At 38.7% G+C, this 26,342-nt stretch overlaps 1 protein-coding gene across 3 annotated transcripts in view; it reads right to left on the bottom strand.

The window, feature by feature from the left end:
- LOC117330489 overlaps positions 1–26,342 on the bottom strand; it is a 35,781-nt gene extending 9,439 nt beyond the window's left edge. Inside the window, exon 1 of one of the 3 annotated variants that reach the window (XM_033888793.1) lies at positions 25,667–26,342. In XM_033888793.1, coding sequence (XP_033744684.1) covers positions 25,667–25,714 — 48 coding nt within the window. In that variant the 5' untranslated portion in view covers positions 25,715–26,342. Of the gene's footprint in view, positions 1–1,162; positions 1,499–8,904; positions 8,926–25,666 lie in introns of those variants that run through there. The other 2 variants (XM_033888795.1, XM_033888794.1) reach the window with 2 other exon arrangements.

Raw genomic sequence — 26,342 nt, 5'->3', positions numbered from 1 at the left:
GATGCTGTCACAGGAAACCATACAATGTAACGTTTTTAGGCTTCGCTACACTAATGCAGCCCAAGATTTTTTTTTAACTTACAGAGAAGTCTCAAGACCACATCTCATGACATACACGTGGTTTGTGCGATCCGTCAATAATCCGCCATTTTGGATGTATCTATAATTGTAATGCTACTTAACATACAGAAACAAATCTGTACCACCAACTGTCTAACGAAGCACGTGGCAAAAGGTTTCCCTTTCAAACATACCCACATCTAAAATCGACCCCAAAAAGTGTAGAATTTTTCTTTGCTTGTTTTTTTTGCTGTATTTAAACTGCATGGGAAATGATTTTATCAGATAAGAGACTGTTTCTTTTTCATTCGTATTTCACGAGATATTAACTAATTATTAGCATTCTCCATATCATTATTATGAAAGGATTACAACTATTAAGTTCTCTCACGTGTAAAGTCGTAATATTTATACACGATTTTAACTACCTCTAACACTTTACGTAATCTATAAATACTGAGGTATGATGTCGTGAGATTGTCGTTAGAGGGTGAAATCAGCAGACAGATAATGAAGATGAGCACCAGATATTAACTGAGAACAGGTCTTACTACGTACATTAAAGAAAGGACTTTGAGGATTCACACGCACCCAGTGTTAGTGAGAGGTAACGAAGGGAGGCTGGAATTGCTTCATTGCCACACATTTCTCAAGTGTGAGAAATAGCACTTGTAATCTATGGTCCCGTTTATACTCAACATATTTTTTTGTAAAATTGTTTTCTAAAAATAAGTGTGTGTAATAATTAAAGTGGTGTGTGTGTATTTGTTTTTTTGTTTGTTTTTTATCAATTCAATTTAAGCGTATTTCCTTTTAATGCATCAATTATAACTTGCCACGTGACGTATTTATTCATATTAACAAAATAATTTTACATATATAACATATAACTAGATTCTATAGATTTATCAGAAACTGATTTTTTTTTCAATTTGTTTAATAACGTTTATAACTTGAGATGTTTAGTTATCAAACAAAACCTCGTCTGATAAATCAATTGAAATCTTGTCGATTATTTAATCTGTAAGAGTTTCTTTTGTTTTAGTACTTAAGGCTGTCATCGAGTGGTATAAACATTAAACAATCTGACAGTAGATCTTACCTCAGTGGGACTGGCCCTTCCTACGGCGTCATCAACACGACCATCGTACCATCACACAGAGTAGACTTTAATAACACTATCTTTTTAATCCAGGTAAAAAAATCGTTAAAATCTGACTTCACAAGGTGACCAAACGTTTCTATCGGTAAAATCTAGTTAAATCCAGGTTAAAAACAACAGACGTTGTATCCAGGTGAGTAAACTAGATTTCTCGGATAGCTAGGTAGACAGGTAAGTACATCCGAGTGTTGTACTACAGGTAGATAGTCGTACACTGATACCTGTGTGATTGGTCGCCACTATAAGACCAGCTTAGCGTAACACCAACGCGCCTGGTGTGTATGCGCCAAGGCTGAGTAACCCCAGCCCACGAACGATACCAGATACGGGTTACACTGTGTCAAATATGACAGTCGACCCAGCGATATGTGGGGAGGGAGGGTACACCTCAGTCAACCCACCTGAGACCAGGGAAGTATATCAGAGGGTTACAAAAGCACCACTCATGCGAGGAGAAGTTTTCAAAAACAACTAAACAACAATATGATAACAAAGAAAATAAATTGAACTGCTTATAAAATAAGTAGCTCTGCGTCGGTCGAATACAGGTCTAACAGTGGTATAAGCAGGCGACCAATTAACTAATTGTTAGTTTATGCGTTCTCACGTGAATGTGCTATCTGAGATTTTAATGCGATTGTGTATCGGATTCAATAAATAATTATCATGAGAGGTGAACAGCACTATAAATTCGAATTATATCTCTGGGATATATAGAATGGAGGTCTATCAAACGTTCGTTTTCACACTTTACTGATACTTATTGTATATACCGGACATATAGTCATGGATTCTTAACCGAATAACTGTACCAGTACAGTCATTTACAAGATCACATTCCTTCAAAATTCAATACAACGTCAAACGATTTTATCGGAGGGAAATGGCCATATATGTTTTATGCATTGATCAATAATTCAAACCAAAGAAGATTTGATATAATATAATTTCCAATCTTAATTAATGTCCAATGTCATCAGCCTCCTAAGCGGTTACATCATATCGATATAATTACACATTATTGATATGAACTGAACATAATGGCAAATTTCGTGAAATTATTGAACAAAATATTGTTTAATCTAATTTCAAACGGTGTTTGCCAAAACGATATAAGCAAAGACCAACACTAATTCAATGTCTCTTATACGATTTATTGGCGAATTTCAACATGTTTTGTTGGGAATATGAATATAATTTGGTTAGAGGAAACGGCTGCTTTACAACAATATGTACTTGTGATATATATATGTCTGATAAGACTTACAAGCTGGGGAAATGACTACATCTTACAAGGCACTGATTCTTAGATTCATTGAACACTTTGTAGCATATGTCGAAAAAGTGGAGGGGCAAAGCGATTTCTTACAGAAGACCATGGACAGAACTCCTTGCCACATTGAACTGTTAAACTACAAAGAAAAGGGAAGTGATCTCTTCGCAAAAAACACTTCCCCAACACGTGGGTAGAGTATGTCTAACATATGTAGCCATAGTTTCGTACACAGATTTAGGGATGCAAATTTCGTGTTCTCGTTTATATAATGTGAGCTGTAGTGTATTAAACAAGACCCTTTCCCGGCGATCTTCTCGTCGCCCACGGTCCGTAAAGTAACGCCATGTTGAATCCCCTAAGGAATTCTCTAAGTAATGGTCTTGCGCGTTCCATTGTCGACGTCCTCAGATGTTTGGATATTAACTTTGGGATACAGGTGATATTTACTTAGGCAATCGCCACAACCTGTGTAAGTTTACATTGATTTTAGACACGATGGCCTAATATCTTAAGTCAATCACGGTACACAATTTATCATTTGACAACTTGAAATAATTGTTGCTGTTTTAAAAAATATGTTTTATCTAAAATGAAATTAAAATGTGATTTAGCGGTGTTTTAAATGTCAGGAGAAATAATCTCAATATTTACTTTGGAAATGAGATGCCCTTATCTTTTGAGTTGATCAGGAAAGGAAAAGTACGTAAATGCGACAAATAAATACCTACCATTCATAAGAAAAGTCAACAATACGAACGACTTGCATGGTGCTGATTGTATACCACTTCATATTCCATAAACTATGTCGGCCCTCTCTGTAGTTGTGGAGCACAAAGACCACAGAAGACGAGTAGCGGATAAGATTCGAACACGGAACCTCAAAATTAACAGTACCACCGTTACCGAACAAACCAAACAACCAGTCACGAAATGGAAAAATTATCTAAAGGCAAAGAATTGGACCGTACCGTCAGTTATTCGGACTTGTGTGCAAGCATACATACCTAGCTTTAGTCGTGAAAATGTTCTATTACTGACTGTTTTGGAGAGTAGTTTGTAAAGATCTATACGACATCGACGAATAGAAGTTACTTTGAGTGAGATGTCATTTTAGAATACAAAATGACCGGAATTTCGGTAAGCGTTGTATACTCCGTATAGTCGAGGTTATCCAAGGAGAAATGTAAACAAACTGTTTTTCTTTCGATTGCAACCCTTTTATGTCGTTAGGTTTTGAACAAATTTAAATTCAATAATACCCCGAAAAAATAGTTTTTACAATTACGACTGTAACGACTCCTTGCATTTCTTCCGGGAAAATATTGACGAGAATTGGCCTAGAGGCTACAACCTGTACAAGCTCCGCCCTTATCAAAATATTGGCTGATGACAGGTATGGACAGATATTATCTTTAAGATACATTTTACATATTGAACTTTAATGCCGTTTGTATTTTGGGGCCCGGAGACAGACCGCAGTAAGCCCCGTGTTTGCCCTGTCCCATGCGGTACTAGCCCCTGGTCCATGATTAAGATCCAACATATCTCTAATACAAACACCTCACCTGTACACTGACAGGTGAAAATAAGGCGTACTTCTAAATCTGTAAACCTATCTCGGACCAGTAATCCGGAAGATAAACAATTTTAGTGTTTTCGCATCACCCGTCTAATTAGCTCGGGGTGGCCTAGTCTGTCGCTGACAGGTAACGTAATGTTACGGGCACCTGCTGTAATATGACGTCACGGCGGGTTTTTTAAGTTCACAGTTACACGATTAAATGGACATCATAGTGGTCAACGGTTTGGTGGCGTCTGGCCAATCCATCAGTAGATTTACAGTACCCCGACAGACTGACGGTCATCACAGGCATGTTTGTGTAAGAATCACAACACATCTAGGTTACATAGGCGCTTAGGTTTACAAACATTACTGATATACATTTAATTGCTTCAGTTTAGTCTCACAATATTCATCGATCAATTTTCTTCCGACTTCAGGGATTAAAATGACAAGATGAAAGGTGACATAGCTGAGAAAACCCCTGTCATCCTGGAATTACTAGAGGTATTTTGAGAGCCTTTAAAGGTCCTTCTGATAGGGATAAAGGGGGACCCGGCCCTATAGCTGATAAATGGCGAGCATTATTGTGCATCCAGGGAACTTCACCACAAAAATGTCTTAGTTTAAATCCGTTAAGTAGATAATCTACGCGACTCTCGATCTTAGTACAGTAGCATTGTGAATCCCTGGGTATGTACCACAACTTACACGTGCACCACGGGGTGTATACCACAACTTACACGTGCACCACGGGGTGTATACCCCAACTTACACGTGTACCACGGGGTGTATACCACAACTTACAAATGTATTATCATAGCTAAAGGGTGTATACCGCAACTAACACGTGCATCACGCGGTGTATACCGCAACTAACAAGTGCACAACGGATATATACCAAAACTTAATGTGCATCACGAGGTGTATACCAGAACTAACACGTGCATCACGGAAGTATACCACAACTCACACGTACATTACGGAGTGTATACCACAACTGACACGTGCATCACTGATGTATACCACAACTCACACGTACATTACGGAGTGTATACCACAACTCACACGTGCATCACTGATGTATACCACACCTCTCACGTACATCACGGATGTATACCACAACTCACACGTACATCACGCATGTGTACCACAACTTACACAAGTTCATATATATTCATAAAACAAAATGTCGGTAGAATATTCGTAAATTGTTTTCAATGTCACAAAGATATCATTACTTTATCTTTCTTTGTTGTATAAAAACCAACTGTTTGGTATAAAGCCAGTCTTATGGCGTCTGTGTATCTTCTCGGAGGTGTAGAATACGTTCAAAGCTGAAATCAGATTGTGTGGAATGGGGCGTGCCGAAATAAATACTTAAATTCATTGTTAACTAGCAATCATCTTGTATGGGTTGTTTCATAAAGAAAGTACTGTAGAGAATGGACCATTTATGATATTTTTATGGGTTTAAGTATTTTTTGTAGATGAAGGTATGATAAAAGTGTGGTACTAGGTCTGAAGTGTTTTGTGGGCGATTTTGCTACCCCATTAGTTTCATCCCCATCAAAACACGTCCAATGGTGCATGCTACAGTCTTCAAACTTTCCGCGTCACACGTTTCTACCGTATAATTAAATGCATCATCTAAGATGCAAAAATGAACACGGGACTAATATTCCGCATTATGCTTTAGTGTATAATTAAACGCATCATCTAAGCTGCAAAACGGCACTGGGGCACTATTCCGGGTTATTATGTAGCTTGATAGATGCTAATTGGCATGTTATATGACAGGTACAGGTAGAACCACCTGTAATTAACATGTAATTACAGGTAACAGTGTAGCGTACATCCCTATCCGGGAGGTCGCGGTGTTGGGTACTAGGGAACCACACAAACTCATTGCAGCCACTCGGTGCAGAAACTGCCAGCTGATCGCACTTTGTACCCTTGACATACAGACACAAAAACATGCCTTCGGGACAACTCTTTAAGTAATGATTACGGGCGCATCTGTCCGACCACCGCGAGGATACCCAATTGGAGGTTCACTTCTATAGTCAACCCATGACATTGATTTTTTTACTATCTCACGATTCAACTTTAAAACAGACTTTGACCGTGAACTAAGAGACATTAGATCGCAACCAGATAACAAGCAAAACTTCACGAGAAGGTACACATTTATGGCTCCAAAATCAGCCACAGAATGTGTACATTGTCTATTACAATGTTCACCTACAAGAGGTAAACATTGGCTACAACAATGTCCAGGCTCGAGAGCTACACATTGGCAAAAGGTTTCAGTCACGAGCAGGTACACATTTATGGCTCCAAGGTACAGCCACAAGAGGTATACATTTTTGGCTCCAAGGTACAGCCACAAGAGGTACACATTTATGGCTCCAAGGTACAGCCACAAGAGGTACACATTTATGGCTCCAAGGTACAGCCACGAGAGGTACACATTTATGGCTCCAAGGTACAGCCACAAGAGGTACACATTTATGGCTCCAAGGTACAGCCACAAGAGGTACACATTGTTGGTTCCAAGAAACAGCCACGAGAGGTACACATTTATGGCTCCAAGGTACAGCAACGGGAGGTACACATTTATGGCTCCAAGAAACAGCCACGAGAAGTACACATTTATGGCTCCAAGGTACAGCAACGGGAGGTACACATTTATGGCTCCAAGAAACAGCCACGAGAAGTACACATTGATTACAACAAGGTTCAGCCTTAAGAGGTACACATTGCCTACAACAATGGTCAGGCTTGAGAGGTACACATTGAATACAACAAGGTTCAGGCTTGAGAGGTTCACATTAACTACAACAAGGTTCAGACTTGAGAGGTACACATTGAATACAACAAGGTTCAGGCTTGAGAGGTTCACATTGAATACAACAAGGTTCAGCTCCGAGAGGTACACAATGGCTATTACAAGGTTCTGCCTTTGATGATAAGGTCATAAAACAAAGAGGAAAATATAGGGACAATCACACGTATTCCACCCGGCTCTCGAGAACTATCTCACGAACGTCGACATATATACTCTACCACATACATGGACCTCCTTGGTGGTCAATGACAGCAGGTTGGGGATTTCCTGGGATGTCCGGTCCATTGTTTGGAACTATTAACAATACTTGACTAATTAATGATGCACAAACATACACATTACAATGAAGAAGAAAAAACGAATCACAAATGGAGTTCAATTTGGGATCCACAAATACTTGTATTGTTGGTTTAAAGTTAATCTCTGCATGGTTATAGGATAGCGAAACAAACCTTCTTTCACCTTTCGACTCTATTACTAAAGCAAATAGTCTGAGACTTTTGTCACGGGAGTCTTAAACAACGCCAGGAGTGTTGTTCCTTGTGATCATTCAATTTGCCACCCCATATATAATCATATACCTTATACAATCAAATACAGTATACAATCACCCGATTCTACCTCTACGGAGATATAATAAAACTGCCACAATTGGTGAACATCTCCGTACCAACACTGAACACCCAGTATCAATTAAGCCACCCGAACTTTTCTCCCCCACACCGTTAAGATGGAGAGCAAACACTCGATATTAGAATACGTTAGAATCCATAACATTTACCGACTGTGTACATAATTAGATCTTGAGAGGGTTCGAGTTTACAAGTCAGGCTTATTACCCCCACAAAACGTATAGCCGAATACCAAAGCATCGACCTACAGAGACAATGGACGAGCATTGTACACAAAGTCAAAAATAAAAGCATTGTTTACTTTTCACGTCCGTTTGAACTTTAAATTTTGTTCTAATTAAAAAACACCGACGTCAGAGAAATAACTATAAGGACATGGATATTATCTTAATAAAGCATCAACATTCTCCACCGCTGCTACAGTTCACGATTTCGGTGAAATGTTTGAGATCATTTAAAAGGAAGTTTACCCATCTTTTCCAATCATGCAGGTACTTAGAGTGTAAGCGAACACCACGGGTAGATCGGGTGTCCGGGGAGAATTTGTCGACAATGGCGGCCCATCTATCGAGACACACTTGAGCTGACCCAGCAGGTGTAATCAATCTCAAAGAAATGACTTTGTTGAAAATGAAATTTGAAGTTTCTTGACTTGTACAAGAAAAATAAATTAAGAACATAATGTAACCAGGATCTTTGCGGATGGACGGATATAGATATCTCACTGTGAATCGACATATATTTGATGACGTATTAAGATGAAAGAGCTGACGATAATTGGAATGACCATATATGGTAAGAATAATGAGGATATGTAACCAGAAAGAATGGTCGTATGTCAAACCATAGGAAACAGCTGTCACTTAAACTTACCAACTTACCTTTTAAAGAAAGTGTAGTAAGTAATCTTATATTGAAATATGGGGAACTAAATATACTCGGCATTAGCGCTTTCGATCAAATTACCTTACTTGTCACTTGCTATTGACCCCCTCCCCCTCCACTTCTCTGCTATACTTTCAGGTACCGTATGCTGTACCAATAAACGGGTTGTATGGAGAACAAAACCATATGGGACACTTGAAGGTGACGAATGGACATTCAAAATTATACAGCCAACCCTTTAAACAATGGCCAATCATAGAAGCAGAGAAAATGGACCTTGATATAGAGGTCGATATACCGGTACCATGAACTATTTTGCATTGGGGCCCAAACATATGACTATTTGTTTCAGTTTCATCAACGTTCCTTAGCTCAAGACAATTTCTCCACACAGCATTTCCCCTAGATTTGAAGTTAAGGAATCGCCCCGTCAAATCAAAGAGCCTCAGAGTTCAATGGGAAACAGCCACAACTTACCTATCTCACATGGATTTTGTGACGATAACTGTCATGTCCATTGAAAATGTATGTTATATTTTGTTCACTATGTGTCCCAAGGTGACATTTACATTCGAGATTCGTTACTCTAGCTTCGTCACACAAATCTGGTTATTCCACAGTCCGGACAGAACTTCAGCAGTTCATTCGTCTCACAATGCAGAGCTACTTTTACTAGGAGCAGGACATGCTTGGTGGCCATGCTGTTGAGAACTGGCCCGGATGTGCAGAATTTCACTAAGCCATCGGATTGTTGTAGAAATTGAATTACAGACTAGGAGAGTGTAACGGGAAATGAGCTTTATTGTTAAAGGGTGTTAGACACAGGTCAACATCCTCGGGGCAAGTATCGGATCTCCTCACCCGGGCACTTGTCCTCCCGGAGTCAGGCCTGCTCTTCTAACCCCCCAGCACCTGTCGAAGGCGGGCACGCGACAATGCATTGGCGCGCAAGATGTGCACATCTGTCGAAGTTCTCCGGACAATCGGCAGCTCGGGTGAAGCAACGGACCACCTCACTGACCACGAGTGACCAGCTTCTTTAACTCACGAGGTTGTTTTCAATGTCCGTACACCAATATTTGGAGTGTAATTGGCATTGCTATTCAATAAGGGATCACCGTCCGTTGAACCTTTGTGTCCACGCCTGTACGCCCACAATGTGGAGGGGATAACGGAACATGTTCCTCGTCACCTCACGGACGGCTAGATGTGTGAGGATGATCTGGGTACAATAAAGGGGTCGCCTTCTGTATGATCCTGATTTTTATCACTTTCTGGAGTTTCCGGGTTACGATAACCCCTACTCTGAATATCAAAATAATTAATTAACTATATATTAAAGATATACAATTTTAGCATTAAGTGAAGTCTATCAATGGTACCAGCCGTTTGAAAAATACCCATTGAAAATTTTCCACATAACAGTTAAATGACATTTTCAGAAATTATGTGGGTGTAACGAAGTACTTCAGCTCGATTCATAAGCGTTTATCATTGAAATTAGTCCTCGCCATCATGCTAGACAAACGCATAATAATCTTACTTTTCATGCTTCCCTTATGATTTAATTTCCGTTTTGACGTCACCAAGTTGAAATAAATGCATTAACTATGTCAACTATGTATTGGGCCATGTATTAACAATATGCCTGACGATACCTGGTCGTATTAACAATATGCCTGACGATACCTGGTCTATTTACGTTAAGAAGTATATTGATGAAACCATATTGTATGCTTTTGATATGCATATTTATAAATGATCTTTTTCTATTTTTGAAAGATGAAAGGATAATTTGATGACATTTAATACATTAATATCATGATAATTTATTGATTCCTGTACTAATTCAATCTATTATCGATACTCAACGAAACGTAAGTAACGCATGGCAACTTAGAGATATGGGTTAATTGAAGTCGCATTGCCTACTAAATAAACCAAATCTAGCAAAACTGAAGACTTAGATATACATATTTAAGTTCTTGGTACGATGTAAAGTACGCGCGTACCTACATAGTCTGAATTCTGTATGACTGATAAACGTCAGTAACATAACAAATAGCACCATCAATAATTGGAAACATAGCTTCTAGTGTTCCTCTGCCGTTCAAGTCCTTCTAGTGTTCCTATCCGCAATTACTTCTATTGCCTGTTCTCTGCCGTCAATCCTATAGTATTCTCTTCCGTTCGAATACTTTGTGTTCCCATTGCCGTTCGAATCCTTTCTTCTGTGTTCCTTTGCCTTCTCGAATCTTCAGTTTTCTGTCGTATAATCTCTACAGTTTTCTTGTGCAAGAAGCAACTAGGCTTCCTCTGTCTTCAGTAAATAATGTTTGGCTTCAAGTTAGATTGCCGTACGTGTTTCTGGTTGAATCCCAGGGTTTCGCACTTCGTCCATGATGCTATTAGTGTTCCTCTTGTCTTTGCGAACACTCAACTAGGTCCAGTTTTCAACTTTGGGATCATCTTTATATATCCATTTCTAGTTTGAGACTTCCTGAACACACATTCCAATCTGTGATACTGCACACAATATCCTACGTGTTGCCGATGGAATACTTCTAATAGTTTCAGTACATAACCAAAGCACAGTTTGTGGGTTTTTTTCCAGATGATAGCAAATAAGAAATTAATTCATTATTAAGTCTCCCTTGCGAACTCTCATTATAAATAATATTATCTTGCAAATTTCCCTAGAGTTTCTCTGTCGTGGGTTTCTTCTAGTGTTCCTCTGTCGTTCGAATCCTTCTAGTGTTCCTCTGTCGTTCGAATCCTTCTAGTGTTCCTCTGTCGTTCGAATCCTTCTGGTGTTCCTCTGTCGTTCAAGTCCTTCTAGTGTTCCTCTGTCGTTCGAATTCTTCTAGTGTTCCTCTGTCGTTCGAATCCTTCTAGTGTTCCTCTGTCGTTCGAATCCTACTAGTGTTCCTCTGTCGTTCGAATCCTACTAGTGTTCCTCTGCCGTTCGAATCCTTCTAGTGTTCCTCTGTCGTTCGAATCCTTCTAGTGTTCCCCTGCCGTTCGAATCCTTCTAGTGTTCCTCTGCCGTTCAAATCCTACTAGTGTTCCTCTGCCGTTCGAATCCTTCTAGTGTTCCTCTGCCGTTCGAATCCTTCTAGTGTTCCTCTGTCGTTCGAATCCTTCTAGTGTTCCCCTGCCGTTCGAATCCTTCTAGTGTTCCTCTGCCGTTCAAATCCTACTAGTGTTCCTCTGCCGTTCGAATCCTTCTAGTGTTCCTCTGCCGTTCGAATCCTTCTAGTGTTCATCTGCCGTTCAAATCCTACTAGTGTTCCTCTGCCGTTCGAATCCTTCTAGTGTTCCTCTGCCGTTCGAATCCTTCTGGTGTTCCTCTGTCGTTCGAATCCTTCTAGTGTTCCTCTGCCGTTCGAATTCTTCTAGTGTTCCTCTGTCGTTCGAATCCTTCTAGTGTTCCTCTGTCGTTCGAATCCTTCTAGTGTTCCTCTGTCGTTCGAATCCTTCTAGTGTTCCTCTGCCGTTCGAATTCTTCTAGTGTTCCTCTGCCGTTCGAATCCTTCTAGTGTTCCTCTGTCGTTCGAATCCTTCTAGTGTTCCTCTGTCGTTCGAATCCTTCTAGTGTTCCCCTGCCGTTCGAATCCTTCTAGTGTTCCTCTGCCGTTCAAATCCTACTAGTGTTCCTCTGCCGTTCGAATCCTTCTAGTGTTCCTCTGCCGTTCGAATCCTTCTAGTGTTCCTCTGTCGTTCGAATCCTTCTAGTGTTCCTCTGCCGTTCGAATTCTTCTAGTGTTCCTCTGTCGTTCGAATCCTTCTAGTGTTCCTCTGTCGTTCGAATCCTTCTAGTGTTCCTCTGTCGTTCGAATCCTTCTAGTGTCCCTCTGTCGTTCGAATCCTTCTAGTGTTCCTCTGCCGTTCGAATTCTTCTAGTGTTCCTCTGTCGTTCGAATCCTTCAAGTGTTCCTCTGTCGTTCGAATCCTTCTAGTGTTCCCCTGTCGTTCGAATCCTTCTAGTGTTCCTCTGTCGTTCGAATCCTTCTAGTGTTCCTCTGCCGTTCGAATTCTTCTAGTGTTCCTCTGCCGTTCGAATCCTACTAGTGTTCCTCTGCCGTTCGAATCCTTCTAGTGTTCCTCTGTCGTTCGAATCCTTCTAGTGTTCCTCTGCCGTTCGAATTCTTCTAGTGTTCCTCTGTCGTTCGAATCCTTCTAGTGTTCCCCTGTCGTTCGAATCCTTCTAGTGTTCCTCTGTCGTTCGAATCCTTCTAGTGTTCCTCTGCCGTTCGAATTCTTCTAGTGTTCCTCTGCCGTTCGAATCCTTCTAGTGTTCCTCTGCCGTTCGAATCCTACTAGTGTTCCTCTGCCGTTCGAATCCTTCTAGTGTTCCTCTGTCGTTCGAATCCTTCTAGTGTTCCCCTGCCGTTCGAATCCTTCTAGTGTTCCTCTGCCGTTCGAATCCTTCTGGTGTTCCTCTGCCGTTCGAATCCTTCTGGTGTTCTTCTGCCGTTCGAATCCTTCTAGTGTTCCTCTGTCGTTCGAATCCTTCTAGTGTTCCTCTGTCGTTCGAATCCTTCAAGTGTTCCTCTGTCGTTCGAATCCTTCTAGTGTTCCCCTGTCGTTCGAATCCTTCTAGTGTTCCTCTGTCGTTCGAATCCTTCTAGTGTTCCTCTGCCGTTCGAATTCTTCTAGTGTTCCTCTGCCGTTCGAATCCTACTAGTGTTCCTCTGCCGTTCGAATCCTTCTAGTGTTCCTCTGTCGTTCGAATCCTTCTAGTGTTCCCCTGCCGTTCGAATCCTTCTAGTGTTCCTCTGCCGTTCGAATCCTTCTGGTGTTCCTCTGCCGTTCGAATCCTTCTGGTGTTCTTCTGCCGTTCGAATCCTTCTGGTGTTCTTCTTCCTTTAGAGCCCTTCTAGAGTACATTTCATTTTACTTTACATATAATCATCTACGGCTGTGCTTTGTGCAAGAAGCAAGGCAGCTTCATACATCTGTCGTAAAATGATGTTTTGGTTACAAAAGTTAAGCATATGCCAGACATATGAATCCCCAGGGGTTTGCAGCAACATCGTCCATGATGTATTTCATTCCTCTTGTATTTGTCAAACACGTCACAACAGAGTCCAGTTTTCAACTTGGGGGATCATCTTTATATATCCCATTTCAACTTTAGAATTTTCACTGAACAACACATCCCAAGATGATGCTGACACACAAATAATCCGACGTCTTAGCTTGATAGAAATAATCTAATAATTTATATAAACCAGAAAAAAAATAAAGCAAGGTTATGCTCAATGTAAAAATATGGGAAATGTAGTTTTGTTACATAATGCAGTGCATAAGCGTTAATCATGAAACTTGGAGGGATAGCAAGGAATTCTGGGAGACGTTGCCTTTATTACGAGATACATATATCTATACACAAATGTACATCTATTTATCATATCAGGATAAGTAGTTTTTGGTGGAAGTGCCTTTTATGATTCACTACGTATACCTCAAAGGAAAGCGATCGATAAGTATCAGAGTAATAAACTCCATCTTTATATCTCTTATCAGGACACGACATCAATTTCATTTTCTCGATATTACACATTCTGTTTGGGAAGACACTACTTGACTTAAAATGTTTGAATGACAGATTGCGAAACAAGCGATCAATTTCCCTTCCGATAGATTAGGAAACTTTTAGATTTTAATTGCCTATTGATATCATCACACAGATATCAACATAGAGATACTATGCTTAATAATACATAAGAACTTGTAAGTAAATCATTTTAATGTTCTAATAGTAAAGTTTGTAGTTCGGGGGATTCTTTGAAATTAAACTCCCGGACTTTATTTCCGGTATATAGATTTCTATTCATTAAACATGTTCTATAACTTGAAATGACACGAGCCTTAAGATTCTGTTTATCACATAACTCATATTTATAGGAGTGTAAGTGAGAAGTATCACATCTATATAAGACATGCGGATTTTGACTCAGACGGTATGCGTTTTGTCTACAAAGACATTTTAATTAGTTTCTGGTTTTTACCGCCTTCACGACTCCGTCCATTACCAATCTTCGTCTCCCAGACTGAAGTCAGTGTTCTGTCGGCGTCATCTACTGTAAAAGTGGATAATTTCGCGCGTTGAAATTTTCGCTTAGTCAGCTTCCAAACAGTTCGCGGTGTGGATATTTTCGCTTAGTCAGCTTCAAAACAGTTCGCGGTGTGGATATTTTCGCGCTATCACTCATGATGAAAATATATTTTCGTGCTGTATACAGAGACAATCATGCGATGACATACATTTATTACAATGTCTTAAATTAGGATTTCTTCCTAGTATTAATAGATTTATTTTTAAATCTTCAGTTTAGGACCAAAGTCTTGCAACGCGGATTTCTAAATTTAATTAGTTGGACTCTATAGAGACTTTACATGTAAGCTAATTGATACCACACTACTGACCGGTAATTCTCGTGCTAGACGTCTCCGATACACGATGACTGACTAATGAAGAAGATATCTCCTCGTGTGACAGTGATAAAATACATATTAAAATGTCTCGTGGGTGCTGTTAAGGACTGGTCAAAAATTGATTTAGTGTTCATTTGGACGGTCTGGACAAGTGACGTAAATGGCTGGCGTGGACATCCATTCATTCATAAGTATATAAGCCTGTAGGTTCAATGTTATCAGTGGCCATTGGGCACTTCTCCGGCCAATTTCGGCCAATAGGTGTATTCATCAGGGAGATATATATACCTGTTTGACCGTTCGTGTCAATTACTGAAGTTTATTGACAGAGTGGACGTTACCGCTGTCCCGCCAGTGTGTGGGGATGGTGACAAGTTATAGATAAATGTCAATTAAATTATTCCGCTAATTCTATATACAGTATACAACAATCACTTACATTGTTCAATAGATCATTCTAAAATATCTTTCCGGATTCTATTGATAAATGACCAGGTCTAAGTTCTATCAACGTTCAGGGATTCTTTATCTTAAAATGTCCAATATGAAAGCATTATTGAATTTAGGAACCAATCTTAGTTAAGAAACGTTTATCAAATTATGTAATGCTTTCTTACGTAAACTTTTAATTTAAGGAATTCCCTTAGTTAAGGAATGATGATGAAACCAAAGCAAGAGAAATACGCAGATACACGACCTAAAAAGGTAACACGAAATTACGTCAGAAATTGACATATTTCAGCGTTACCATGTCTGCGGACTTAAACACGAATTCCGACAACAAACAGAATTTAAGGAAAGAGGTCTCCCACAATGGTGACATTTTGACCTAACTTGGTGCGGAAACGCCTTCTTTAAGATAAAGGTTTAGAGCTCGCGTGTGTTTCGGGGTGACAATGGAGACCCTCTGGACTAGATACATGAATAAAACATGTCTGGAGTGAGTCTCTACACTAACGACAATATTTAAACGTGTGTAAATGGTGTAGAAACAGGACAATTGGCTAGAGAGATTTAACTTTCCAAACTTCACGGCAGATTGTCTGTAAAGCTGATTTATTTCTTCTAAACGTCAAACAGATGAGCCAGAGATCCCCCGCCTAATCCTTCCTAGCAGATAGAATCTTATTGTTAACGGCCGTCGTATCTTACTTGCCCCGGGGAGGGGCTACACCCGGGACGTATCATACCTAGTTATTAGGGGGCGGGGCTGACTTAACGAGACACTTAACGCCGGAGAATTGTCTGCGGTCAGCGCGACCTTTTTCATATAAAACATCAACTAAAATTGTCTATAAAACAGCAAAAAAAAAAAAAAAAAATGGACAAAATATGGACAAAAACATGGACAAAATCATGGACAAAATATGGACAATCCATCTTAAGCGTCAAACTAGAAAATGTAGGCCGGCATAAAAAAATATTTGCACTGAACAATTGTGTATTCGACTCAAAACCCTGTCCCTACCGAAGCCAACCCCTATTAGTCTATCCTGACTTCCGAATCACAGGAACTTGACACGAATTCCCAATCCACGGTCCATGCATATAATTATGAGTACTATATATATATGTATGTATATGGACCGTGGATTGGAAAGTCCCTGTGATTTGCCTGACTTCCGAAAGATGGTAAACTTTCCTTTAATACACATTAGCATAGTAATGATCAACACCATAAATAATAAAAGCTTAAGTGATTTCCATTATTTCCTAAATTGCAACCAACACTAACATGTACGTGTACATATTTCCATATCCTGACTGAAACCTGAACCACGTCACTGGTTTCGACGTGTTTTAGCAGTTGTCTTCCTGACGAGATGTTCGGGTATACCATTTTTTAGTAGACAATGCACACTTTGCCTTTTCAGTGAATATTTGATTATAAGAATTATCATCTTTATACATAATGTACATATGACTTTGTATCTGGTACCCTTAGTCTGGTCTTTTGTTCAAACACCATATCAGCTTGCAAATAACTTGTTAAATGTACAGTGTTTTTTCGAAGTAATTGAAATTCATAGAGAACAGTCAAGCATATGGATTCTTACTTTACGGGACAAAAGGTAATACTGTAGCAAATATAATACGCAGTTGAAGATTATTTTCCTCCAAAATTCTAACTTTGACAATAACATCAAAGACTAAGGAAACTAACAAGGCTTTGAAGTGTGACAGCGAATCTCCCGCCCGAAACAGTTGCAGCGGCTGGACGCACCTGAGTGAGTACGGTACATTTGTTACGTGTCAGAAAGCAGACAACCCAATTAGCGTTAGTGGACTCCCGAGGGGATAGCACGAGACCTAGACATACGAACGCACATAATTTAAGGCACTTTCTGCTCGTGTGTATAAACGTACAACAGAAAACTAACTGTTTTAGTTTCAAAATGAGTCCCAAGTGAATAGATTAAAAAGTCATGGGATATTGATCTGTGACAAACGCACAATTGTCGCTGATGTCACTGTCTTTGGAATGCTTTGATCTGATTAGATCTGCCATATTGTAGTCTAGTTACTAGTTGGAATTTCCAGATATAGAATTCACAACTTAACTGTTACTTAGGAACCACGAGTACAAATTGCATAACGAAGCTCACGTGATTGTTTTGGTCCTGTGGATGTTTATTACAACAAAATGGAAGAGTGCATTTATTAGAACGTGTGAGCAAAGTTGAGTCTGAATGTACAGTTTTGAGAGTTACAAATTGTATATAGATAATACATTTCAATCAGCAACATATATCACCAAGAAAGCACTAAATACATTAATTTCATTTTTTATGGAAGATATTACACTACAAATCCCTTCATTCATTTAAGACATATTTTAGATATCATTACAATATGTTACTTTAAATACATTATGCGATACATATCGACTACAGTTTCATATCAATACATTTTAATTAAACATTATTTTACCATATACATGTAAATTTCATGAGATGGAAACAATTCATTTAACTTTTTTTTATATAAAAACATATCTACATTTGTACAACATCTAAGATACAGTATATATGGCAATATTATTAATGTCATTACAGTTCATACGCAGGTTTCTTCCCTGATTTTTATCTTTACTCAAGTGAAGAAGGTGTGATGCTGCGTCGGCGGGTTGAAGGGGAGGTTGTAGTTCGTCATGGTTATCTTCAGAAGGGTGAGGAATCGGGTGTAGGTCTGCTGGGTCTTGCTAGGCAATAAAGTGTAGACTAGTGGGTACATCTGTCCGTCTATGTCTGCATAGATGGTATAAATCTGGTAGAAAAGCTTGGGCAGGTTTCAGAAGTTTCAGAAGTTTTTTATTTGACACTAAGATCATATATACGATACATGAGCAACACCAGAATATACACTAATAATTAACATTAGACAATAAATCGCACTGGTATAGTTAACATGGAGACCGAAATGTTTGCATAATAAAGGTGAAGAATGTTCCGTCGCAGTAGATGGTGTCGGCGTTGGCGAGGTCAAATAAGCTGTCCGTGGTTGGAAAGCTGATGATCCGCGAGTCATCTCCATCATTCAGTCATTAATATTATTAGACATTGTTACATATGATCATTGAAAATTGGTGAAATTTTATTGTTATTATAAGTAATGATAAAATGATTATTAAAAAATCTTTGATTTTAGATAATTAGTTCATTATAGTCTATAAATGCAATTAATATATATATTTTGTAATTTATTGCATTTTTTTTCAATTAATAAGTTTTTCTTGATATGTACATCCTATAGGTATAAGTTACCATCATGATATAATCAGGTAACAGGTGAAAAACACAAGTAAAAAACACAGGTATTGTTAGGTTAACTACTCTGAAATAGACTATAATTCTTGTCACAACACTTCCCTCGTTATAGGATTTTAAAAAGTGGGCAAATGGAGATACAGCCATCAACACCATAAATAATAAAAGCTTAAGTAATTTCCAATATTTCCTTAATTGCAACCAACAATAACATGTACCACGTCACTGGTTTCGACGTGTTTTAGCAGTTGTCTTCCTGACGAGATGATCGGGTATACCATTTTTTAGTAGACAATGCACACTTTGCCTTTTCAGTGAATATTTGATTATAAGAATTATCATCTTTATACATAATGTACATATGACTTTGTATCTGGTACCCTTAGTCTGGTCTTTTGTTCAAACACCATATCAGCTTGCAAATAACTTGTTAAATGTACAGTGTTTTTTCGAAGTAATTGAAATCATAGAGAACAGTCAAGCATATGGATTCTTACTTTACAAATATAATACGCAGTTGAAGATTATTTTCCTTCAAAATTCTAACTTTGACAATAACATCAAAGACTAAGGAAACTAACAAGGCTTTGAAGTGTGACAGCGAATCTCCCGCCCGAAACAGTTGCAGAGGCTGGACGCACCTGAGTGAGTTCGGTACATTTGTTACGTGTCAGAAAGCAGACAACCCAATTAGCGTTAGTGGACTCCCGAGGGGATAGCACGAGACCTAGACATACGAACGCACATAATTTAAGGCACTTTCTGCTCGTGTGTATAAACGTACTACAGAAAACTAACTGTTTTAGTTTCAAAATGAGTCCCAAGTGAATAGATTAAAAAGTCATGGGATATTGATCTGTGACAAACGCACAATTGTCGCTGATGTCACTGTCTTTGGAATGCTTTGATCTGATTAGATCTGCCATATTGTAGTCTAGTTACTAGTTGGAATTTCCAGATATAGAATTCACAACTTAACTGTTACTTAGGAACCACGAGTACAAATTGCATAACGAAGCTCACGTGATTGTTTTGGTCCCTGTGGATGTTTATTACAACAAAATGGAAGAGTGCATTTATTAGAACGTGTGAGCAAAGTTGAGTCTGAATGTACAGTTTTGAGAGTTACTATTTTAAAATATTACCTAAACGCAAACTTTCTGTACATTACATATGCACCAACAGATTGTACACGATATGGTCACTCCAGATGTAATAACATGTGCAGATTGTACCTCCATTAGTACACCTGTCGCATGTAACAGGTGTAGAGAATGTAAGCCAAGCTGTGTAACTCGGTACGAGGAGACGGTGACTTGACTATACACGGAATCCTCATCATTGTATATAATAGTTAACAAACCTGTACACAAAACCCTCGTCCGACATTCCTTTCTAAATTTAATATCAAATTCCTTCAAATAGTGTGACACGTGTGAATGGCGTAGGCGGCTCATTCATCGTTTCAGTAAGCACAACTTGTATACGATATCATCACAAGTGCATAATTATCTGCAGTAGAATGACGCCAGACGATGGGCGAGTATTACAGTGTATGTCGTTACCCATTTTTGTACATACATATATTAGACCAACATGAACAAGCGGCACTGAGTGCCATAACCATTGTATGCACTTTGATTGGTCATCGCAATATCTTGGAACAAATTCAATTTCGGAAATCAATTTCTGACATTTACCTAAACTTTTCACGTGATGCTCCGGTTCTAAAACTGGTATAATTTGATGAAGACTGGTTCCATTCAACATTTGATTTTATAATACTGATGTGTCAAGTTATACAGAGCGCCATTACCAATTCAGAAAATAATACTATACATGTATTTGGTAGGAGTTCCGAGTTCGTCAAGGCTCGAAAATGACGGAATAAGCCGAATATGTATGTCATCACATTGATACATAATCACATAGGCATATAAATATAAAATCATCAAATGTTAATTCTTGCAAGTTTTCAAAAGTACTAGATTATTGAACCTCACAGAGAGCTGGACTTGAAGGTCAAAGATTTGCAAGAACTTGACCTTCAAACAAACAATTATACAGTCGATATCCTTTCTTTGAAGGTCAATCTTGAGATAGAGTTTTTACAGTTCAACACATTGGTCAAGGAATAAGGTCAATTTGAGGTCAAGTAATGCTGAGGTCGCATTGGAGTACGAGGATAGCCATTTCCCTACCTGGTTGCCATGTTGGCGAGGTGGTACGGAGAATTTAGATGGTCTGTACGTTAATGAGTTTGGGTGGTACTTCAGATAAAGAATGGTATGCTTTACTTGTTTAAATACGAGTCCATGATTAAATACTTGAGATTAGAATGTGAAGAATCAATTTACAAAGGTTCTTCCTTATATCTCTCCCTATAGATATCAAATTTACTATAACAGTTTGGATCGTACTATGCACTCAAAATATTAACATCTTCCAAAACAATTTTGCAGTTTGATGTAGTAGGGTCAAAAATGAATAAAACTGCATCATACAGCTCTTTCGTCCAATCGGCTTAGGATATTATGTTGATTTTTTTTCGGTACATGGACATAGTGAGAAAACCACCGTGTACTTGTTATTCTGAGAATCCCTTTTAACATCAGTGATTATAATATTACCACAAAACGTGGGAAATATGTTTATCTCAGTTGAGATTTAACACTGATAGAAGACATCGGTTGTCCTATTATAAGTTTGCTTAGGAGCGTATTGATAACAAAAGGCATATCAATTGACGGTAATAAGACTCGCAATCATCCGAGTACACAATGTAGATCTCATGCTATGAAGATACATGAATTTAAAAGCAGATTGAATGCGATAGCATTGGTTTCCTTTCCGAGTATCGACCTAACAATCGTGTCCCCTTGGCGTTTACTGAAAACTCGATACTGATGAGAAATTGTCGAGAAAAGTCGCCCTTTGCTTTTGAGAGAGGAGTAAGACGAACTATGGCGCTCACACCGATATCATCAGAGGATGTGAACCAGCAGGTGATCTTCTATTGTTGTATCGTTAGATTAGATAGCGGGCGATTTGTTAGTAACAGAATTTGAAACATTGGATGCTGCCTATTGTCCGGACAAACAAAACGTTTCATGTGAAAAAAGCACCAGTTGGTTACGTCTGCAGTGTCAATACAACTTTTCATAATAAGCACGGAAAAATTAGGCGACCGCCATTGTTACTGTTTGTGAGAAACAGGGAAACATGGAGCGACTGGCTTTGTTAACCGTGTACAACATCCATATTAAGATCAGTAAATTGGCCGTGTAAGTTTCTCTGGTAATTCTCTTGTTTTCGCGCGGGATGTATCCTTGTCAGATCGTTACCTGTCGCAGTAAGACAGGAAATAGATACACCTGGCACGGGTAGGTCCTTAGCAATTAGCCGTAATAAAACAGGTAGATGGATGTATCTAGCCGCTACCTGTGGTTGGAGGCAAGGTCCCCGGCGCCAAGGTTTGACAAGTGGCAATACTTGGGCGGCGAAGCGGCAGGAAGCAACCCAAGACACATCGGCATAATAGGCATAATAATGAAATAATGTCGGGTATAGCAACATCAGTTTCCATTGCAGGAATATTCCAAGACATCGGCATAATAAAGAAGTAGTATCGGATATAGCAACATCAGCTTCTATTAGAACTGTTATTAAAGTGAATACAAAACTTTCGTTATAAATATTTTTTTTTTTTAGCAAATGCATCAATATTATATATATTGGGATCTTTTTAGTACACTTGTGTCAATGACAATTTTCTACTTTTGAATATACTTACTCCTATTTACCAAGGACAATAAACAACGTTATCGGAAAGTAACGACTGCATACAATGATCACGGTATAACACTCTACTTAAACTTTAAAATTGTTGAATTCAAAGACCATATGGTGCCAACGAGTGCGTAGCCAACAAGGGGACGTTTGTTATTGTCGGACAAGGCCAGCATAGGATATCTGTTTCTCTGAGGGTATACCACCAAAAGTGACTTTCTAAGGTCTAACCCCGGGTAAACATCAGGTTGTAAGTATAATTTGTCCGTACACCGCCTGGCAGGGGGTGTTTGTCCACCCAGGATACCTTTTATCGACTTCGCTAAGTCAACACCGCCAGACTCCACGGCTGGCTAAGACACCCTCAGAGAGTCACATACAGTCAATATTAGCACGAACGTAAAATACACGTCTGGTATCCGCCTGTTGAATGGATAATCATTACAATGTACGACCAATCATAACGTATGTTATCTATAATATCCCTACCGAAACCACACATTGTTATCACCTTTTTGAATGGTTAAATGGAACAGCACGCACCCAATCAGGAGAGTTGTTATCTGAAACACCCCACGAGCTCCTTGTTTGAAGTTTGTACTCGCTTCTTGGGGTGTTATTTTGAGATTTATTGACGATAAGACTTTCTACTTCTGTATTTGAATGGCACTTGAAGACGATAGGACAATCTCTTCGCACGTACCAGCGAAAATGTCAATTAAATTTCAAGATGAAGTCATTGAATGGGAGATAGGGTCATGTCTCTTACAGTTGTATGGGGCACCCTAGGAGATGATGGTAGTCCGGGAATGTTGGACGCCTCCCCGGATCTAATCCAGGCGGAATGTCACACTTTTAATCTTTAACGTAGTCAGTCATTTTATTAAAGATATCTTTTGATAACGTTTGTTTTCCAGTTTTCTCATCTATAGTTTTTAAAGATGAAATTCTGCAACCTTGGTGGCCCATGAGCTATCAAACATATATTTCAAGGAACTATACTAAAATGTATTAGTGTTTTCTAATGATAGGATTTATTTTATACAATGTATTAGAGAAACACACGGCCCGATGAAAAATATCCACGAAAAATACATCCATTTGCTTCCAACACCAAAATATCAACAGTATGTGACATACCAGCATGCTTAAACAATTGCTTAGCAATTAAAGGTTAATATCTTTTGTAACGCGCCTTTTTTTTTTATCAGAATCGCCAAAAATAAATCAACTTGGTTAACATCGAACTGTAAATATCCACTTAAATAAATCATACAAAATCTAATTCAAGATGTCAAAAATAAATAGGCACACACTGTGAGTCACTGAACCAATCACACGTCAAATTGGTTAGATAACAAGGTAATAGTAAATATCCAAGCGGGGTAACTCTTGTGTAACCATAATGACGTGCTTAGGGCTGTTATACTAAAATTGAATATCACCGGAGTGAATTTGGTAAGAACATAATTTTTTGTTTTGGTAAGAAAATGACCAATTATGAAACAGCCAGTGAACTATGTTACGCATTGCTTCATTTGGCAATGTGGTCCATTACCAGCCCCCAAACACAGGGACGTATATAGTCTTACATGATAAGAAAAGGAATTCCATGCTAATCCCATTTGTAAAAGACTATACATGTCCCTGTGCCGAAAATGTACAAAGAAAGGTCACATTCAACTGAGTTTGGAAATTGAGGGATCTACTAAAACCTTGTAATTAACTGCACAGACCCAGGTTAATTTCTTAACTTAGGAATTTCCATAGGAAAGCAATATTGGATTCAAGGGAAGAATCTTGGAACTTTCCTTAAATATTGTCATGCTTTCCCAAGGAAAATTCATGTTAAAGAATATTGGTGATACTGAGGCCAGGTGTTTCAAACCTTCAATGTACTAGCGGGGAGAGTTTTTTTCTGCCACTGAGAAAAAAGGTCCTTTATGTGTTGTGTATAAAATCATGGTTTGATAAAGTACGGATAATAATGTGATAGTTTGAAGTATAATCTCCAAATGGATGTGTATATGATATAAAAAGAATCCAGATCGGATGTATAGACAAGACGATACAATTATTATCGCAAACCAGATCTGTATTTATCTTTTTTGTATTTCTAATGTCGCTGAACATTATTCATTTCATACAACATGAAGATGATATAGCTTGAAACGAAAATACATATCACAAAACTATATTATATCGCTACATAGATACGCATTTCACGCTTTCGTGATCACTGGGATCAAAGGAATAAATGCAACCATGCAGAAATATTCATATCCGAAAGATGACTGTGGCACCTGACACGAAAGGTTCATCCCATATCTCATCTTAAGATCTCCTAGCTCCTCTGTGAAAATGCTTGTTTTTATAGGTCAATTGTTTACTTTTTAACTTAAAACTACACAGGAACGAAAATATCTACATTCTTAACTCGTTGTCATAGAAAGGAAATTTGCAATGACGTCCTTTATTGATGTAAACTTACAGTAATTATACATAAAATGTTAATTGGCTATTCAGAGCACGGTGTAGATACAAAATGTATGTATGTCGTTCATATATCATGGTAAAACAGGTTACCATTGTAATAATGGCTGAAAGACAATTGCAGTATTGAGAGCAACAATGGTAGGATGGCCAACTCTACTGTCCGCTATGGAAGCATAGTATATACTATACGTTTAGCACGAACATAATCAATATATCAGACAATAAATTAACTAAGAATTAATCAATCATTAATTATTGATTTGTTTGTTTATATAAATATATCGATCATTCACATAGAAATTCTGCACTTGTGACCTTCAGATGCAATCTCTGTGCGGCATTGATACTTAGGAACTGATGTGTCTGGTTTACAAATACATAGGCCGTAAGAAATTACCATATTTATTTGTTCTGCAGCTGATTTGGTTCTTCGACTACTACTGACAATCCACAAAATGTCGTCTTGTTTATATTTCAGTAGGAGACCTATTGGTATGCTAAGACTGTACCAGTCCGGAAATCTATCAAAAGAACCTCAGATTTCGCAATAATTTCTATCGTACATGTAACTGCTCTCTCCAATTATGATTAACTTTATCGATAACAGATCGTAACATGTCCATTATTATCTGCCTGTCAACGTATGACCAAATATAAAACAGACATGTATAAGGGAGCAATGGGTCCCCGTGACCGTGTTATCTTAGAGGAACTCGAGCACGTGCTGCTTATTAATGGTGACTTACCACTTCCTCTCTCAGTCGGTGTAGCAGAATATCCATTGTAGTATTCATCTTGGAATCCCATGGGGGCCACAGACAGCTCTGACACGGCTCCCGTGAAGGATCAGATGGAGCTATAGTAGATGTGGCCCCTAAAGGCGGGGTTCCATCCAGGTGATGGTGTTATCCAAAGCAGCCTCACTCTTCCAACCCATAATCAAGTTGATCCATCACAAATCTGCATGTATACAACGTTTAGCGGTGGGTCCGTTAGGGTAGCTGTATTGTGATTATGTAACCCGAACGTTTCCAAGTCTCCGAGGCTTTTGTGAATGTCTCTTTCACCTGAAATTAATGACAGGTGCGTGTCAGACACCAATATATTATACCCTTACAGCAGAAAGCAGGTATACTATTTATATACTTAAATCCCACTTGTCATTTTTTTTTTCACAAAGAAAAATTACTGAACATGGCAGTTAACATTAATGTTGAATAATAATAGTGAAATTCTCCTATGTAAAATCACAGAATGGCTCAACGCTCACAGCAGTACACCATGGCGTACTCCGGCGTCCTGAGGGGACATCCCGAGGACCAATTAAAACATTAAAGACCACACTTTGTCCTGTTCAGAATACATTATAGAAGTTCCTATGTAAATAAACTTTTCCAGACATCCCCCAGCCATATAGTTATT

Source organism: Pecten maximus, chromosome 7 (assembly GCF_902652985.1).
Source record: "Pecten maximus chromosome 7, xPecMax1.1, whole genome shotgun sequence".
NCBI classification, from domain to species: domain Eukaryota; kingdom Metazoa; phylum Mollusca; class Bivalvia; order Pectinida; family Pectinidae; genus Pecten; species Pecten maximus.
The sequence above is the reverse complement of the archived record's forward strand: the minus strand, read 5'-3'. Positions and strand labels throughout refer to the sequence as shown.